The 19,490-nt window shown below is 41.3% G+C and overlaps 1 protein-coding gene across 2 annotated transcripts; it reads right to left on the bottom strand.

Annotated features, from left to right (window-relative positions):
• Positions 1-3,942: 3,942 nt before the first annotated feature.
• TRIP13 (thyroid hormone receptor interactor 13) lies at positions 3,943-19,435 on the bottom strand. Of its 2 annotated transcripts, none has more exons than XM_053360955.1 (14): positions 19,321-19,435; positions 18,421-18,523; positions 17,546-17,711; positions 16,772-16,901; positions 15,685-15,740; positions 12,557-12,647; positions 12,087-12,159; positions 11,246-11,309; positions 9,188-9,274; positions 8,728-8,834; positions 8,048-8,201; positions 6,328-6,440; positions 4,740-4,809; positions 3,943-4,432 (listed from the first exon to the last, which is right to left on the bottom strand). In XM_053360955.1, exons 1-14 carry the CDS (start codon positions 19,412-19,414, stop codon positions 4,337-4,339), a joined length of 1,404 nt encoding a protein of 467 aa, XP_053216930.1. In that variant the 5' UTR covers positions 19,415-19,435; the 3' UTR covers positions 3,943-4,336. The 2 variants fall into 2 exon arrangements, with proteins under 2 accessions (XP_053216930.1, XP_053216931.1); XM_053360956.1 differs by having other exon boundaries at positions 18,421-18,527; positions 19,321-19,429.
• Between the last annotated feature and the right edge of the window lie 55 nt (positions 19,436-19,490).

Below are 19,490 nucleotides of genomic sequence, written 5' to 3'. Positions count from 1 at the left end.
AAAAAAGATTTCCCGTATCATAAAGGGATGAACTTTTGCTTAGAAAAAGGGAACTAATACTTCTCAGTTGTGAAGAAAGGTCACTGCAAAATGAAAAGTTGGAATCACTGTATATGTAATGTTACTCATAAGTATTAGCACTTTTAAAAACTTTATGGAACTGTTTAGAACTTTTACAGCTGTCTGGAACTTCATAAAACTATTTAGAATGTTCTAGAAGAATCCAAATATTGGTCTATAGAAAGAATGCGCAATCAAAGCGATGCGGGAACTTTATGGTGCTTGCAGCAGAAACAGAGGCAAACTGCAACCTCAATTTATTCTAAGCAATAAGAAGTGATGGACAATGTACAAAACAAGTACTGTATTAGAAAATTTGCAATATCTATTTTTCCTATATTATAATACGTACTGTACTATGCATATTACATTATACAGTTACATATGGTATACAAAAATTGATTTATTGATTTCGAGGTGACTTTTTTGAAAGCTTTGGAAATGACAGTTCATTCCTTTGTTTTTAGGCAAAAGTTCATCTAACTAAGCTACAGGAACATGAGGGTGAAAAGTTATAACCTAGTGTATATACCAAATTTCAGCACACACGAACTCAGTTTCCACATTCTTCATAGACAAAACCAGCTCATTATTTAAAGAGTTTGTTGGATCCTTACCCAATAGTTGTCCACTTAATCAGTGCTTTTTTCTAAAAAAATGTTTAGGGGTACTCTCATTCCGTCTGAGACTCAGGAAACACCGTGACAGGAAATGAGGCTGCCATTGGGGGTAGCAATGGAATTGACAAATCACCGTGCTAGAGAAGAAACTAAACAAAAATTAAATTTTTAGTTTCTTCTCCCGTTAGATTCACAAAATATTTAGGGGCATGCGTACCCCTGCGTCCCGTCCCGTCCCCCCCGAAAAAAAGCACTGCTCTTCATCATATCATGACCATGGTTTTCAAAACTAGGTCACACACTCTTTTTGTGAGTTGTGTCTCTTGTGTGTGTCCCCCCCCCCCACTTTCTCTCTTGTATTTAAACTGTAATCCTTTGGGTCCAGGCGGGCTGGTTGGGGTGGCACCTCAGATTACCCAAAAAACAACTGAGAGGTAAGGAGCCAAGCTGGCTGTTCTCAAGAGTACCACGCCAAACGACTGGAACATAGAATAACAGTCCAGGCCGCCCACCCTCCTCAATTTTGAGGGATAACTATCAAGAAGTTGTTGGAAAAGCAGCCATCTGGGAAAGGTTTGTTCTGGAGGCATCTCTTTATTAAAGGTTTTCCGACGGGGCCCTGAACTGCAGCACTCATGTTGTAGAGATGATAGTTAAGAGAAAGTGACTCATCGATAACGAATAGAGTTTATCACTTAGATTCCAATTTCGAGAGGGCAAGCTTTATATTACTGCAGGTCGGTGCTATTTTTCTAGAAATAGAGGAACTCACCACAAATACCTTCCTTGTTCTCTTATAATGGCAATGGAGCCCACCTGAGGTTTTTTCAGTTCCTGCTTTAAAAAAGCCCTGCTGCAGGTGAGGTTATGTTGCCCTCAGAAAATTCACAATCAGGAGCAAATGACTCGTCTCTTCAGCGCATTTGAAGTAAGTCCTTTGATAGACCTCCTTGAAGGAAACTTAATGTACTTTTGATTTGCTGGAATAAAAATGTATAGAGCTGACATCATGCCACAGACGTTATCCACACACTTGTTGGCATCTGTCTGTCTCAAGAGACAATGGAGTGCACCTTCAGGGGTGAAGTCAAACTGCTGTGCTAATAGCACAGAACTGTCCTCCTTGGGGTGCAAGTCTGGCAGTGTGTATGGAGGTCCTAGGCTGCCCAGACATCAAGACCTCCCTCTCAGCCTCGCTAATGTGGTCCAAAGAAAAAGCAGAGCAATACATTTGGCCCCAGCTTGGCTGTGGGAGTTGAGGGAAGGTGTACAAGGCGCCATCCCACCATCTTAGGGACTCTGCTGTTTTTGTGTCGGGTTTACTCCTGAGCCTTTTCTTCTCCCGAAGATATCCCACAAGGCAGGGGAAGATGAGGGTGGTTTTCCTTCTCCTAGATGGGCTCCCTGTTGCAGCATACCCTTCATTAACTTCCAGGATACATTGTCAAAGGCTTTCTCCGAGTCCACTGCCATTAAAACAGCCGGCTTATCTATTCTTAAATCCAGGTATTCCAGCAGATTTATAATATTTCTTGTATTACTCTGAATATGTCTACTGGGGATGTAATATGACAATGTTTACGGATGTAATATAAGAATGTTAAGAAATAAATAAAATGCAAATTCAAAAAAAATTAAATAGATGGGCTCCTTTCCCAGGTAGATGAACCTCACCTGCCCTTTATTTCCCTCTACAGCACGTACAGAAACCGTCTTCTTGACCGTTGGACCCTGAATTAGTCTCTTCCACTCCACCCACTGGAGTTTGTCTTCGCATCCCGGGGAACTCACCTAACTCCACACACTATAGCGCATCTTATTCTACCTACTGGGTAGTTATGATTGTTCCCGAATTACCTAAATGAGCACACTGCCTATTCTGATTCCTTAACACCACATAGTCACGACTCAGAAAGTGTGGATTGGGATAGAGGATCAGGCCTTGTGATGGAGTCTCTACTTGTGGAGCAATGTGAAGGGGACCAGGAGCCTCGAGAAGAGTAGCTGCACGTGACTATTACAAAGCTGTTGGGATGAGCTGTGCTTCTTCTGCCTCAATGCTAAGAAACTCATACAGGATTGGAAGCTGGGAGAAGGGACAAGCCCTAAGCCTAAGGCTAAAGGGTCTGTGTCTGACAGGGTGGATGAAAGTCAGATTTAAATTGGATTTTTCTAAAAATAAATAAATCGGAATTTAATTTCTTTAAAAATGTAAATAGTAAGGTTTCCTGTAAACACCAACTAGATTGGCATTAATATTGTGTGAATACAAATACATGCTAGCCCTACTGTTATTCTCTAAACCAAATCCCTGCCTGTACCAGATACACTGGGTTAAATATGTAAATGAAGAACCAATGTGATAATTTTTCCAATATGAACATTTACACTCTGCCTATCGGACACAGGCATTTCATTTTCACCTGATGAAAGATAAAGGGCTCCAAGTCTGCCCAGTAATTATACTAGTGATCCTATACACTTTTATATCAATCATTGTTAAATTGTGGCAGACTGAATAGCCACAATTATATCCATTTCACAAGGCTTCTTTGTCTGCTCAGGGACAATTGTTGCTCAGCACCAGAGAGCGACTATTTGAGCCTAATATGGAAGCCTTAGGGGTGGTGACATCCAAAGATGCTTGCCCATTTGCATGTCACCCCCATTTTCTCTTCTCCCCCCCTCCCACCACCACACAGGCCCAGAATCTGCTCCAGGGTTCTTGTTTTTGGGGAGGAGGGGGGCTGCAGCTGGGAGGAGAAGCCCCGTTGTGCAGGCAGATTCCCACTCAGACTAAGCTGGATCAGTTGCCAATTATCATAGACTTTTACTTTTAATGTGTTTCCCGCTGAAATGCTGTGAGGTAGATTTGCTGGTGTCCCGTATTTCGCATGTGCTAATCAGGAAGCAGAATGCATGAAGAACATTCTCCTGTCCTGTAGACTATAGAACCAGGCCCGGCAACATCTGATTAATCCACTAATGGCAAATCTACCAAGTAAATCTGCCCAATTCTGTGCCAAGTTCCTACTAGACGATAAGATTCCCAGTGTGACTTTGGCCGTTGCCAAGTTTCTGTCTGAGGTGGTCAGGATCAGAGATCAATTTGTATTAGACAAAAGTCAGAAACATGCCTAGTCTTATGATCTGTCCTATTAGCCTCTGTGCTTTTAATGTACTTTACTTGCACTGAATTTCATCTTGTGGGTCAAAAGAATGGACTGAAAGACTAAGCTGGATCTCACCCATAATCAGCACATCTGTTTCGGCAGTATTTTTTTTTTTAATTTTGTTGACAATATTCTAGTTCAGAAAAATACCAGAAAATGATACAAATTACAGGTACACAAAGTGCAGAATTTCCGATACAGCTTTAAAAAATGTACATGAACAGTGACAAAAATAGTTATTTTTAGGAATTAATCAGGTTTACAGCTCAAATGAAATAAAGCTCTTCAATGTATATAAAGTCTCTATGCCTAAACTGCACTTGGAAACATATCATTGAAAAAACTATACATTTCCCTACTTCTTCTTATTCAGGTTTTTACAGGTTCCTTAATAAGTCCTAACAATCATGCAGAAAGACAATACAACAGAGTAACTAATGGAAGTGTTCTACTCAGTCAAGCACTGGAGGAGGAAGGAGAATGTCAAACGCAGTCTGCAAGTTTTGCTCTTTCTTCAAATTGCTTGTCCACCACAAGTGACAAGGCTTGAAGGAAAGCTGTCGTTGTGACGTTAGGTGACTAGAATAAAAAAATAAAAGTAAAACCAGTGTCAAGGTAAGTGTATCCATCACATAAGAGAGGGAGGGACTGGCCCCATGGCATCAGCATTTTACAAGCAGAAGGTGAATTGCTAAATTCCATCAAAACTGGGAGAAAGCCCATGGGCAATAAATACATTAGAGCAAGTTCCAAAAGGCATATACAGAAGCCTGAAATGGGTCAACAAAGAGTAGGTGCCGTTGGCACCAAGTACCTGGGTCAGAGGAAGCCAGCAAGCGAACACGGCCCGTCCCTGCAGTAACAAGAACAAGGAGCAGGGCCTTACCTGAATGTAAAGTGCATGTGCCAGAAAAGGAAGTTTCCTTAAAACACGGCCGCTAAGTCCTTCACTTTTCCTGTATTAAAACAGAAGCAGGAGAGGCATCAGGCTCACGTTCACAAATACAAGCCCATAATCATAGAATCATAGAGTTGGAAGAGACCACAAGGGCCATCGAGTCCAACCCCCTGCCAAGCAGGAAACACCATCAGAGCACTCCTGACATATGGTTGTCAAGCCTCTGCTTAAAGACCTCCAAAGAAGGAGACTCCACCACACTCCTTGGCAGCAAATTCCACTGTCAAACAGCTCTTACTGTCAGGAAGTTCTTCCTAATGTTTAGGTGGAATCTTCTTTCTTGTAGTTTGGATCCATTGCTCCGTGTCCGCTTCTCTGGAGCAGCAGAAAACAACCTTTCTCCCTCCTCTATGTGACATCCTTTTATATATTTTATATATATCCATAAGGAAGTGCTAAGTGTGCTACGAATAGCAAAATTAGGATACAAGACTGGTAATTTCTACAACATCTCTTGTTGTTGGTAGTCAGCAGCTGTGGTGTTCAGAATTGAGTCTCCCTTAGACCTAGTTCTCACAAAGAGCGGGTGAGGAGATAAGACTGTACTTGTTCAGATTGCAGGTGGGAACTCAGTTTTCCTACAGAAATTTCCCTGTTTGCTGATATTTAGACGTTGGGAGTGGGGAGGAGTTCTAAGCCTTGTCCAGAACCAGGATGACTTCTTCCATTGCTTTTTGTAGTACGTGCCTTGATATATTTGACATGAAAAGCTGGTTTACTTTTTAAAAAGAAAAAAGTCTTCCTTTTGTTATTCTTGCAATTTACTTTGTGACAAGGAAAGGCATTTTGCAGATAAAGCGCAGCAACTATTGTTCACTATTGAATGTTTATTAATTATTTTAGAAAGTTATTCAAACACCACAAAACAAATCTACTTTCCCTGAGAAAGAGTGTGATGAAATATCAAGAAAAAGGACAGAACTAGCCTTAGATCACAGAAGCTCTTAGACCAGGCTTCCTCAACCTCGGCCCTCCAGATGTTTTGAGACTACAATTCCCATCATCCCTGACCACTGGTCCTGCTAGCTAGGGATCATGGGAGTTGTAGGCCAAAAACATCTGGAGGGCCAAGGTTAAGGAAGCCTGTCCTAGACCATAAAATGCAGTGGCCCACATACCTATGTTGATCACATGTGGAAGAAGATGACCAGTTAATTTCCCTTTGGAAAGGCTTCCCCCTTCTGGTTCACCTGGACGCAATTCATACTTGCCATAAGCACTTGCATTTTCAGTGCTGCACTAAGTTATAATAGTTTTCCTCTAGCAAAAAGCTCATTAAAAATCAGGGAATTTTATTACCCTATTAGAAGCTGCATTATTTGCTTATTTTACCCCCCAAAAGTACTAAACCTGCATAGATCCATCAAGAAGCAGCAGAGGCGAATTTCTCACTTTGGCCTGTATTCTGAAAACACAAGCATTTGATTTCATGGGAGAGTAAGTGAAGAACTACAACCTTCACTTTACATGTGAGGGTAAAATTAAAAGACAGATTAAATGAAACCAGGAATCCTACCTTGAAATTTCTCTCAATATGAGACTCAGTTTTGACACATCACTGTCTAAATAACCAATCACCTCCAGCTCACGGAGTGTCAGCAGCTGCTGTCGAGGATATATTATCTGGCACTTGGGAGGGAAAAGATCTTATCTGTAAGAAATGTATAAATCTCACAAGCGCATTACTACTCAAAACATAACAAAGGTTGGGGGGAATACACAGCATCACTCCAACTGTGAAACTCCCTCCCAAGGGAGGTGAGACTGGCCTCACCTGGGTTCACCTTCAGGTGGGAAGTAAAAACAATGTCTATTCCACACAGCTCTTAATGATTTGCAGATTGTGGAGGTTATTCCACTCCTCAGAATTTTGCTTACACCCACACACCCACACACCCACACACAGAGTTCTTTTCTCAATCTGGTTTGTTTGAATGTTTTGTATACCACCTTGGGGGCCCTGGTTACAACCCAAAAACAAATTACATTTTTTATTTTAAAAACTCCCCACATGCTGTCTACTAGCAGCTCACCAATATCTAGCGCAGGTAAGTAACATAATGAGCATTCAGAGGTAAATGATGGAACAACGATAATCAAACATCTGTAAGCAGAAAGGCAACAACAGGAACAAATATACTCAAGGTATGCAAACACCAAGGTATGGAGAAACAGGTTTTTATTTTTTGAAAAAACCAAAAGGTTTTTAAAACCCTGAAAAGTGGTAGAAACGAACTGCTCAGGCTTCCCTCCCTCTGCTCTGAAACAGATGCTCTGGGCTCATGTGGGGTGGAGGGAAGAGAAGGAATGTGTTCCATTTCCTTTAAGGGTCAGGTTGCTCATTCAAAGGGAACAATGACTTCCCTATTCCAGGACTGAGAAAAAGGGAGAGAGTTGAGGTGCCCCTAGGATTTTCCTCATGGCTCTGCTGAGCTTCAGCAGCTGCCCAGTCCTTTTCTCCTCCTTCCCTCAGAAGGTGGCAGGTGATCACAAGATAGCCCTCCCTTTATAGCTGCATGGGAGGTGGAGAAAGCCTGGGCACCCAATCGGACAGCTCAGCAAACCTCACCTTCTCTCACAGCCAGGGGAAAGCCAGAGCCAGCCTGACCACACTGTCACTTGCTAGAGGAGGGAGGCCTCACCAACACCCCCCTCTGCACTGACTTGGGGCTGGCTCCTGCTTGAGCAAAGAGGGCTTTGAAGTCTCTGTTGGGATGCGTCTGGGGAGACGGGGGCATTTGGCAGGCCCCAGCTGGCTTCAGCCACCGGCCAGCGGCCGGGCGAACTCCGGTTCTCAGAACAGCATCTATCAGCAACTCAAGCCTCAGAAGCCTTCAGAGACTGAGCACGCTCTAATCAGCAGAGTGAATAACTTTTCACAACGGAAGTGGCGGGCAGAGGCATATGTAAGCATATTTACAGGCGTTTATTCAGCATCAGGAACAAAGGGAAAACATGTCTGCTTCCCTTCGTGTCTAAGCAAACAGCAGCATAACAAAAGCAATATACAACGGAAGTCCCCAGCAGACTGTGCTGGAAGTAAACAGACATGTGACATACAACAATCCACACATCTGTTCTAAAGGTGGAATGGAACTATATCCTAACAGTCTCACACATACACAGCGTTTTACTGTGAGGGCCCACGTTCTAATGTTTTGTTGGAATTCTAGGATGCTAGTCGTGCCTCTAAGGATTTGATACAATGTGGATGATAAGAGCTTCTGAGAGCTTACCTTCATTAGTTCCTCCAAGCAAGAAAGATATATTTTGAACACTGCTTCAGCAGAAGGTGGGCCAATGTATTGCTTGATATCTGCTCTGTCCACAAAGGCCATATCAATTTTCTCCGTGATATTTGAGGTCGTCAAGATAACTACATTAGGATACCTTTAAGAAACACACACAGATGTTGTAACACTCATTTCATAGGTTCAACACATGAAAGTTTCCACTGTCAGTTACATTTGCATTGATAGCCTCTTGGGTACATGGCTGGTGACTGCACCTGAAGGATTTAATCTGAAATTTTTGCCATGCCACTCTGCGACTACAATAGCTAAGAACGTACTTTGAATCTAAAAGGTGAAAGCTGAGGTTTAGAGGACTCCAAAGGACACTGGGACTGCACATCTGTGTTGTGGGGATACCTACTGCCTCAACAACTAAAGGGACCCACTCAGAACTGGACAAATGAATCTGGATGCTTTCCAATGAAACCTGGATGGAGCAATTATCCTGTAAGAATGGCAAATATCATCTGATCATATTTTATGCCAGATGGGAGGATATAAACATTGCCTTATTAGGATCTACTAATCAGATCTTGTAAAGTAGCGCCTTTGCTTTTGTGCCTTTCAGTTGTTCCTAGGCAATTTATACCCTTCCAGAAAAAGTTATAAATGTAGCTTGTTACCTTTTGATCTGATCGATTTGTGTCAAGACTGCATTTACAACCCGGATGGCATCAGAAGGTTCTGTCCCTGCCCGAAAAGCACTACGTGCTGCTGTGAGACTTTCCACCTTAAACAAAAACAAACAAAACTAGCTCTCTCACAGATTTTTAGGAACAGTAATCACTGTAGCACATGTATTTAATGTGTGTACAGCTACTCTGTCCTACATTCAGGAGGCATCCATGCAAAACAACTCAGTCAGTCACATTTAGGACTTTCCTAAACTAAGTTGCCATCTACAGCAACTCTCAAACACCATTATCATAAATGTAAAAAGGGACTAAAAATAAGTTATGCTAAAATAATATGATAATCTTCTTGCCAATCAAAATTGCCCCTTCTGTCATTTTATCTCCCACCATGACCCAGAAATGTAATGCAGCCAGTGTTTTAACATTTAAAATGATGCTGTGGCCATACCTCATCGATCAGTACAAATACAAGGGCATCTTTGTCATCAATTAATTCTTGAATCTTCTGGAACATTTTGGTAACCAGTTTGCCACTCTGAGGGGGAAAAATGGATGTATATAAAATAATGCATTCCTTTCTGCTCTCCCAGCCTTGCCATTTGGCACTTTCCCAATCACCTCTGGTGACCAAACATGGGCACTTGCTGCTGCCGCCACAACAGCTATAGCGGCAGCAGAAACAGAACTGTTCTTGACCTGGGGGCTCAACCTCCCTTGGTGGGGATGATGGAGAACCTGAAAAGGGGTGTTAACATTCTAGCAGGGCGCAGGGCCATGAGGCAGATGGGGCCTCCAAGAAGCCTAGGTGGCAGAGGATACTCATGGAATTTGCAGGTGAGACTGCACACACAGTGCTCCCCATCTGGCTTAGAATGAACAAACATTTTTTTGCTAACAGGGAGCATCAGGCAGAGTTGCTGATTTGTTCCCACTGTAGTTCCTTCTCTGTGGTTTTAGGAGAAGGTAAGATAGGTTTCCTGCTTTGTTCCTCTTCTAGCACCACAATCCACTGTGTTGTTGGACTTATTCCCAGGTAAGCAAGTACAGAATTGCAGTCTTAGACAATATGCTAAATCAGCCATAAAACCTCTCCCTCACCAGATATAAGGTGGTGAAGGAAGTTAACTTTTTCTTCCTGGAAAACATAGCACCAAAGGAAGCTGGAAGGCGGACACTCTTTCCCACTTCCTTTTTCAGCTCTATGTGCTTTTCAGGATTCGGAGTAGGTCTATTGGATCCAGGCTTTACACAGATCCCTTGTATTTACGGAAATACCTTTGATTACAAGGCAGACAGACTAGCACTACTGAACTTGCAAAGTCACGAAATGTTGTAAATTAGAACAACGGACTCATAATACATCTATTAACCACTGCAAGAACAATTATTGTCAGGACATGGAAATCGTTACAGTTGTTACTCATGGACCAGCAATTTGCCAAACAGTGTTACTGGAAAAATTGTCGCAAAAATTAAAGAAGCAAGAGGTCAAAAGAAACATGAGAATTTTTATGTAGCCCAATGTGTCTTTATTGATTACACAAATAATGAGGTATATGGTAGAACAGAACCCAAAGCTTACAGCACAGTTGGCGTGCATGAAGTACACATTTTATTTTCTTCCTTCTTCTCTTCCTCACCCCCTTCCTAAAAATTCCTATGAATACTTATTGTTACTGATACAAAATACATTTTACTCATGGTCACCAATCTAAGCAATGCACAATCATTGCATATCTGTTATAACTAATAATTTTGCTTTATATACTTTGACACAACTTTGTCAATATATTTAGAAATGTGGGGGTTTTTTTTAAAAAAAGTGTTGTGTGTGCATGTTTTCTGTCTCTCAGAGAGGCCTGATCCAAGCGAGGGAAGGGGAAGAGCAGCGACTAGAGGGAGTAGTATCCATGGCACTTTCTCAGAAATCCAAATGTGGCCTAAAAGGTTGTCAATTGCTGCAATAGACCAAGTACATGTTGCAGAGATATCCTGGTGGTGCAAGAAGCAGAAGGCTGGAGAAAGGACAGGGTTCCTGTGCTAAAAGGAGGGTTAGCCATTCACTCCACATTAAGCCTCTGCAATTTTTCTTACTGTGCATTGTCACATGAGGCAGCTCCCTTTTTGTACAATCTCCACAATCCACTTCATTGTGTCTAAAGGGCTGTACTGGAGAACATTATTTTCATGGAGACAGTATTTACTTTTACACCAAAAAGTAAAAAGAACCATGTGCTAAAACACAGCATAAGAACCCTAGCTACTGGACAAATTCGACAGCATTTTTAAACCACTGCATAGGCAGGAAGTCTCCTTCTTTGGAGGTCTTTAAGCAGAGGCTTGACAACCATATGTCAGGAGTGCTCTGATGGTGTTTCCTGCTTGGCAGGGGGTTGGACTCGATGGCCCTTGTGGTCTCTTCCAACTCTATGATTCTATAATTCTATGATTCTAGGAAACATTCTCTGAATCACAAAACTGCTAAGAATGCTGCATAAATACTTACCTCAGAAAACCACTTGGAGAAGAGGCTATGGCTGTTTATCTCTATCAGCTGTCCATAGCGATACCTAAAATTTAAGTGAAAAATCAGCTCAGTAAAAGCAGGAGAATCATTAATGCTGCTGGTGCTCATATAGCTCAAAGGGAAAAATCCAGGAGTGCAGTCATAACCCTGCAGAAAGTGAAATTAAGTCGAGGGCAAGGGCTGCAGCCTGATGCTCCACTTGCAAACGGTCCCTGGGTCAGTCCTCAGTGGCATCTACAGCCAGAGCGGGTAGTCTGCAACACTGGGGAGTCACTGTCAACAATGCTGAGTGAGGCAAACAAATGCTGACGGCACAGGACAACTTGCTATGTTTCCAACTTATCCGTAAGGGCATTTCCCCAAAGACCCTGGTGAAATCTAAGTTCACACAGCATGGTCCAGCCTGTTAACTTTCCCATTAAAGCTGCAAGCACCTAGGTATGTTCTTAGATCCCCACTGAAAACGTGCCCAACTTGTCATTATAAAAAGTGCTCAACCTATCATTATTTGTTAAATAATTTAGAATTTCAATAGCTAAGTTATTTCAATTACTTTGGGGCATAATATTTTCTCACTTTCTAATACAAATGTATAGCATTGCTTTTAATTTCTTCCATCCAAGAGTTCATCTTGCCAGTGAAGAGGCACAAAACAGAGGGAAGATGTCCGAGGAACAATCTGCTGGAAAATTCTCTCCTGCAAGTCACAGGAAAATGGAAAGGAGCCGCATAGCACAGGAATAGTCTACTTTTGAAAAGCAGAGCTCTTAGACTAGGTACTATTTTAACTTTTAAGATACCAAACAGTTGTCTGAATTACCTATGAGAAAGTCTAATAGTCAGCTTCTGGGCCAGTGCTTTACATAGCGAAGTTTTACCAGTTCCTGGAGGACCTGCAATTACAGTACAGAAAACTTAAGTATTGAACACATACCTAATTTTGTAAGTTGCTTTGAGTTACTTTTTGCCCCCCCCCCCAAAGCAGGGGCTAACAAGTTTAATCATCATCTCCAACTAAAGTGAGGTTTTGGCCTTTGTATGCTTCACATGTTTGATGAAACTGTAGCAATTTACTTCTGTCTAGTATTTTAAGACTCGTTTCGTACATTAAAATATACACTAACTTGTGGTTTGGTTCAACAACCACAAACCATGGTTAAAGTAAACTATGGCTATGTGTCATATACAAATGAGGCCAAGACACGTGAAGTACTTTCAGCACTTTAAGGGTGCTATATAAAGCCTATAAGTACTTCAGTCCTGTATAAAACAGTAAAATTTAAACTTTACCATGCAGCAGAACAACTCTATTCCACGATATCAAGTTGCTGTTGACATTTCTGTCAGAGAACAGTAATGTTGTAGTCACATAATCTAATAGCTAATTGAGCAGAGAGAGAGAAAGGGGCCGGGGAGAGAGAAATAAAATTCCACATTATAACTGAATTATTCAGTTGTTGTTTTTAAAATGAAGCACTCTCTTTTTCTCAATGATGGCAAAAAGGAGGTGTGAACAGTAACCACCACGTTGGAACATCAGAACCCAGTATTGTATTTGTAGGCAAATAACAAAAGACTTTCAAGATCAGTAGGCAATAAAAACTAACATCTATAGCTGTGAAATTTGTCAGATATCCTGCTACCTCTGGAAATTCCAATATATTTACATAATCCTTGCACAAACATTCATTTCCACTATTTGTTTTGTTTTTTGTTTGCTGTTAATATCTTGTGTCTATTCTGGAAGACATTCCTAAAACAGTCTGTTGAAATATTAATGCAGTATTGCATCCCATTCAGAAAACAATCATGTTCAGAAGACTTTGTTCCTTGAAAGAGTCACAGGCAATTTCTCATTTACCATGATTAACTGTGTAAGGCTCTTGAAAGACATTTTCCTGCACACCAGCAAACAAGTTGGACACTTTGAACCAACATACCTAATCAATTAACTTGTGCATAACAAAAATATTGTTCCGTTGCCATGTTAATGCCATGGGATCCATGCCCAGCTATGTAGGAGTCTAAACAGCGGACAGGCTAGTAAGAAGATAGAGATTCCATACTCAAGTCTCATTTTCCAGCCAGTAAAAAGTTGCTAGCCTGCAAAGTTTTCTACTAGTCAACTTATGGATAGCACAAAATTTAAAACAAAGGCATAACTTATTAATTTGCTCAGCATCCCCAGTGCCACCTGGACATCCTGCTTTTCACTCTTCCTATCAATAGTGCAACTTTAAACGGTGATCCTATACCTGCATATATAGAGAGAGAGCATTGCACTGTTAGCTACTCCAGTCCTCAAGATGAAAGATCAACATATGGAGACCAAGGGGCTATTTCCAAGTAGTACAGGAACACTGACTATTACAGAAGATGGAGAGGGGACAGAACAGGACAGGTGAGGATCCTTTTGGAAACTCATTAAATGCAATCTACAGGTGTTTAAAACTAATGGGGACCCTAAAGGAAGCATAAATCCTCAACAAACAGCGAGAATGTTTAGGAATTACGCAAAACTACTTATATTTCTCATTTGCATAAACCTATGTGTACAGAAGCCATGCAAAATCCCAGAGCAATCTGTACATAAATAGCCCCACTAGAAACAGCTTGGAGAAATTTAAGATCCATAGAATCAGAAGAGAAAGAAACAAGGAGAGGAAATGCAACTAAATAACAAAACTGGTCCAGGAACAGAAGCAGTTTTTCCAGGAGCAGCCCTTAAAGCTGTATTTTCCAATCACATTTTTGTTTTTTAAATGGGTGGATTATCTGTCACATGCAGGTGTGATGAGCTCATTTTCTATGGTGGTAGGGAAACTTCTGTCCTGGTTTGGATGAAATGACAAGCTGCAGTTAACCAAAAATGGCACTGAAAGCTGCAAAACTCCTTGTGGTCACTCCTTGCAGTCCAAACCAAACCATTCTAAACTGCTTCTGAACCTGGCTTCCGGTTCCACTCTGCCTTAATGGAGGCAAGCCTCCATGACAGTGGGAGATTGTTGGCAAAGAAAAAAGGATTATTGAGGGTAATTATCCTTGCAAATTCCCTCCAGGGAATAGGCTTCACTCGCAGTTCATCTCGATACCTAGCTCTCGCTCCAGCATTGGATGCCCAGTGCAAAAGCACTTTGCCTGCTGAAAACCCTCTGACACCTCTATTAAGAAGCAGAGGTTCTCCTATTAATTAGAGCTTAACTGAACTAAAGTACAGGGGCATGCTATAAGAGATGAGATCACAAACTGCGGAACAAACCAACTGCAAGGACTTTAAGGTTTGAACTTGAGATAAGCCCTCATTTGGTGCAAAAGGTGTGGGAGTGGAGCCTACGGTTTCTTTATTTAAAGTTTTATTCTCTACATTTATGATTTGGCAACGCTCCTCTGAATGTTAGTTCAGATTATATTTGTACAAGCAAGGATGGAAGAAATTGAATTATAAATATGTAATATAGCATCAAACGGAACTATATGTGTAAGAAAAGGAAAAATGGATGGAAGCTGTATTTTGCAAACGGTTTACGATGAAAACTTAGAGCTGACTCTTCCCCATCCTTTATTATTTATGGAGTGAAATGAGTAATGCTAAGAGGACTTGGAATTTAATTTAATTGGAAGTATAATTGCTCATATATCTTCATTTGGAAGGAAGGATGAAAGGAGTCTGTGAACTGCAAAGGAACAGATAAGGTTCTTTACTGAGTCATCTACAGTTTGACAGACCGCTCTTCTTCCCAGGCTGAGAGGAAAAATGGTGAAAACATATTATCTACTGGGATAGAGTGACTTTTGCAGCTGTTAAAGTTGCAAAACAACGAGGCATGGGATGGAGCGACGGAGAAATTTCTGGAACAATGGGATATCATCACTGCCTAAGGCATGACGGATAACAGCAACAATCGGGGAAAGAAAGATATAACATCTTACAAGGACACGAAGAAACACCACAGACAGAATAATTGCCACACAGGAAGAACAAAGATATAGTTTGAGTTCCTAACTTGTAGTTTTATAAATCATTTAATGTGTCAACACAAATAGAAATTATTAATATTGCAGTTGTTGTATAAGGGATTATTATGACCAGAATGTAACTGAAATTAATAAGATTTTGGAATGCATAAATAAAAGAAAACCATCAAATCTAGCATGCAGGGGGGCCACTTTATCTAAATTATATAACTGGGTATTTGAATGATTGGTATTAATAATTGTATTATAAATTGGTACTATTATAATGAGACTATTATTGGACTGTAATTGAAAACTAATTAATTTTTTAATAAAAAAACAAATAAACTGCTTCTGAACTTGACACAAGCCTGAGTAAGAATGGACAACTCATCTAGTGCAGTGAAAGTTTACAATGAAGAACCGTTTATATCCCAGATAAAAACTTAATACTTTCAACTTACATCTGATTTTATCTCAGCATCATAAATAAGGCTCTCCCATAGACCATGGAATTCAACTGAAACATAGAACCATTATACATCATTTCCAATGTGTGGTTTTGCAAATCAAAATATCATTTTGAAACCCAACAACCCATTTGCTACTTAATGAATTACACCAACTTTGCTGGTGCTGCAGTGCTGCATTCTTTGCACTGAACATACTTATGAACACATATACATAGGATCACATAATATTTCTTATTCCAGTTAAGACAACACGATGCATTTCAACCTTGGTGTGGGACCTGTTCCCTTCCAAATGTTGCTGGACTCCAGCTCCCATCAGCCCCAGCCAGCATGGCCAAAGATTCCTCATCTGCAATCTAATCACCTGTACATTTGAGTCAAGTCATGGAAAGAGCTTTTTGAGCCCTCCACCTTGCTTACTGGGCTCTGGGAAGTTTGTGTGAGATCTAGGACTCCTCTCGCTCTTCATTTATTTTCATGCATAGCTGCAATTGTAGAATCATTAAGTTGGAAGGGACCTCTAGGATAATCTAGTCTGGGGTAGGCAACCTAAGGCCCATGGACCACAAGCGGCCCACGGGGGTTGTTTAACTGGCCCACAAGCTGTCCCCGAACCAAGTCGCCCACTCGGCACTAAACTGGCACAGTGTGGCACAGGGACTCACTTCCGCAATACTGAAAATCGCATCTGTGCAGACGCCGGAAATCGTGGGTGATACTCACACACGCCAGCAATCCGGCCCACGGAGGGATCTCCGCTGGAGTGAACCAGCCCAGGTGAGGTAAACCTTGCCAACCCCTGATCTAGTCCAACCCCCGTAATGCAGGAGTCTTTTGCCCAACATGGGGCTCAAACCCCCATTACAAGTAAGTGGCAGGACCAGTGTACTCTAATTTAGTGTTCTATGCAGTTTTCAATTTCTTGCTTGCTCCCATCACAGTTTTAATCTAAATCTGTCCCTGCCCACATAAATAATCAAACCATCCTTCTACTTCCTCTTGACTAGTACATTCTAATCCTATGCTGTTCCAACCCTATCAGGACCATCTTTAAAAACTATAAATAATTTTAAAATACCTGCTGGTAACACCCAGTGATTAGCAGCAACAATATTCTCATCCTCTGCCTCCAGATTTTCAGCACTGGGCCCTTCTTCACCGAGATGAAAAATGTGAATGGAAAGGCTGCACTTACTCAGATTTATTGCCTGTAATGAAGAGGAAAAACCACATGAGAACTCTCTGGCAAGCATCCTGGATACATCTTTTAAGATAACTTTTGTTAAAGCAAGGTAAAGTGTCCAGTTTCTCAAGTGGTGGTAAAAATGGTCTGAGGTAGTTTTCAAAGGAGTCTGGCCTAGTCTAACTAAACTTGCCATGAATTATAGCAAATAAGCCCTCATCTATACATGCAAGAGAATGAGGTGGTAGTGTGAACTTCACCTCTTCAGACTGTAGAAGAAAAATACAATTTTCAATGCTCCCTTTTGTGGGTAGGGGTATGTGCAGCGAACAATCTTCATATTAAAAAAAAAGTGGCACTTCTGGGAGAAATGCTGTTGTCCACTCATTCTCTGTCACGTCAGTTTTCTATCTGGCATTCTATTTTCACACGAGCATTCAAAACTGAAAACTTACACAATGCATGCATTCTCCAGTAGCAGTTAGAAAAGGGGAGCCAACAATACGGGGGAATTTGGATTGCAGAAAGCATTCATGGTCCAGACAAATGCACTTAACAGCAATTGTAGTGGACGTTACTTCCGCTTTCATGATCTTATTTAATAGTAACAAGCTGCAGCCTTCCACATCCCCCCATAAGTTTTGAATAAGGTAAGCCATAAGGTAATACCTGTCTTTCCTTCAACTTTAGCTCTGTGTCCACAACTGCAATGGACTGCACATTATTTGTCAGGAAATAATCATCAAACTCAGTCCATTTGTAATCACCAAAGACCACAGGATGCCTTTCTAGTAGTTTTAAGACACCCAGTTTGATATCCTCTTTCTTTGCAGTGCTGGGTAAAAGAGAAAAACATCGTAACTTCAGGCATAACCGTTACAGCTAGAAAAGACCCAGCAAGGAGACCCCACCCACTCAGAGGCTGTGAAAAGTATGCCCAGCAGCAAACCCTCCCACTCTTGAGCAAGCCGCTCTCAGCTGAAGGGCCTGCAGGAAGAGGAAAAAATAAAACAAAATCTACCTGCCTAAACCTTATGCACTAAGCTTCACTGTAACTGTACAGAGGAAAGGTCCCATGCCATCAGCCAAATGGGCACAGGTGAAAATACGCTTTTTAGCCACAAGTATACAAAAGTAAGAAAAGTTACCAACGTAACTGATTCTCCTCCTGAAAATACGATTTCCTTAATCTTTAAAATGCAGGAGATAGCAAAGTTCTGTGGCAGATCATTTACATTGTATGAAGGTCCTATGTGCAATTTTCAGTATCTCTGAAAGTTATCTTGGAGTGTTGGGGACTAGATGGACCAATGATCTGTATAAGGCAACTCACAGAACTTGCAACAACTTCATTAAGAAATAAGGCTGTTTTTTCTAAACCTTTTATACAGTGTGGATGAGATCTACACATGGTTTTGAGCCCCACCATGTCTAGTCAGCTTCTGGGACTTATTGTTTGTCCCCCCCACCCTGCTGCAGCACATGACATTCTGCTGCAAGTGAGGATGAAAGGGGCTTTCTGAAATGGAAATTTTTACACCAACCTGTCTGATTTTTGATGAACTTCTACATGTATCTGCAAGGATTCGCATCCATTGTGAAGATCCAGTTTTAAGTCACCTGCAGCTTTGTCCATTTCATAGAAACCTAACTGAAAAAAATAAATAGACATTATACTATGTCTAAGATCTGGGAGATCCTCATTGTCAACTGTAAAAATATTGGTTTATTGTAGTGCTAGTGTCAATTCTATCAAATTTATATCATTTATATCATTCACGTCAAAGCAACTGTGATAATAAATATGTAGAAAATGATGGCAGAATTGCAATGTTCAATCTGAGGAGTATGACTGAAAGGTAGAAAATAACTGATCACATAACAGAAATAGAAAAACTATATGGAGCTATCTCCCCCCTTCTGTTTCCTCTTGTATGTGATTCATGAGATGTAATTTTTGCACACAAAGGTACAACACCCCCCCAAAAAATGTGATTGAGTAGTAGTCTAGAAGTAGCAAAGCAACCTGAATACCAATGGCATCGTTATGAAAAATTTAGGCTAGCTGCGTTCAGGCAATACATGTCATGTGACTTTCCCCACAATAATACAGATGCTATCATCTATATTACCAAAATATCGCTTGTGTTAAGACAATAACGTTAAGCTTTCTGGGTTCATTTGTTAGACAGGTAATTTGAACTGCTTTATCGAAATGGGGGGGGGAGGGGAATCCTCGCCTTCCTCGATGCTTTTCTTTATATATTCTGTGTTTTCATGTTGTGAGCCGCCCTGTGATCTTTGTGTCAAGGGAGGCATGCAAATTTAGTGATGACAGATAGATAAAACAAAGCAACCACCAGCTCCCGACAACAACGCTATATTATTATTATTACTACTGGCCATTTATTATTTATTTCCATTTATATGTGGGGGGGGCTCACCTCGACCGAGAGAGAGGCCGGGGCTTCTCCGGGATTCTGTCGCCACTTCCTTCCGCCTTCCAACCTCCAAAGTCGAAATTCCCGCCCTTCTCATCCCCGGCCGCGTCGCCTCCCAGTTTCATCACTTCCGGCCACGCCCCCTCCCCCTGGGTCGAGAAGAGGCGGCTTCC

The sequence above is a fragment of the Podarcis raffonei genome, chromosome 13, assembly GCF_027172205.1.
Source record: "Podarcis raffonei isolate rPodRaf1 chromosome 13, rPodRaf1.pri, whole genome shotgun sequence".
Classification (NCBI taxonomy): domain Eukaryota; kingdom Metazoa; phylum Chordata; class Lepidosauria; order Squamata; family Lacertidae; genus Podarcis; species Podarcis raffonei.
Note: the sequence above shows the minus strand (reverse complement) of the source record. Positions and strands in the feature narration are given on the sequence as shown.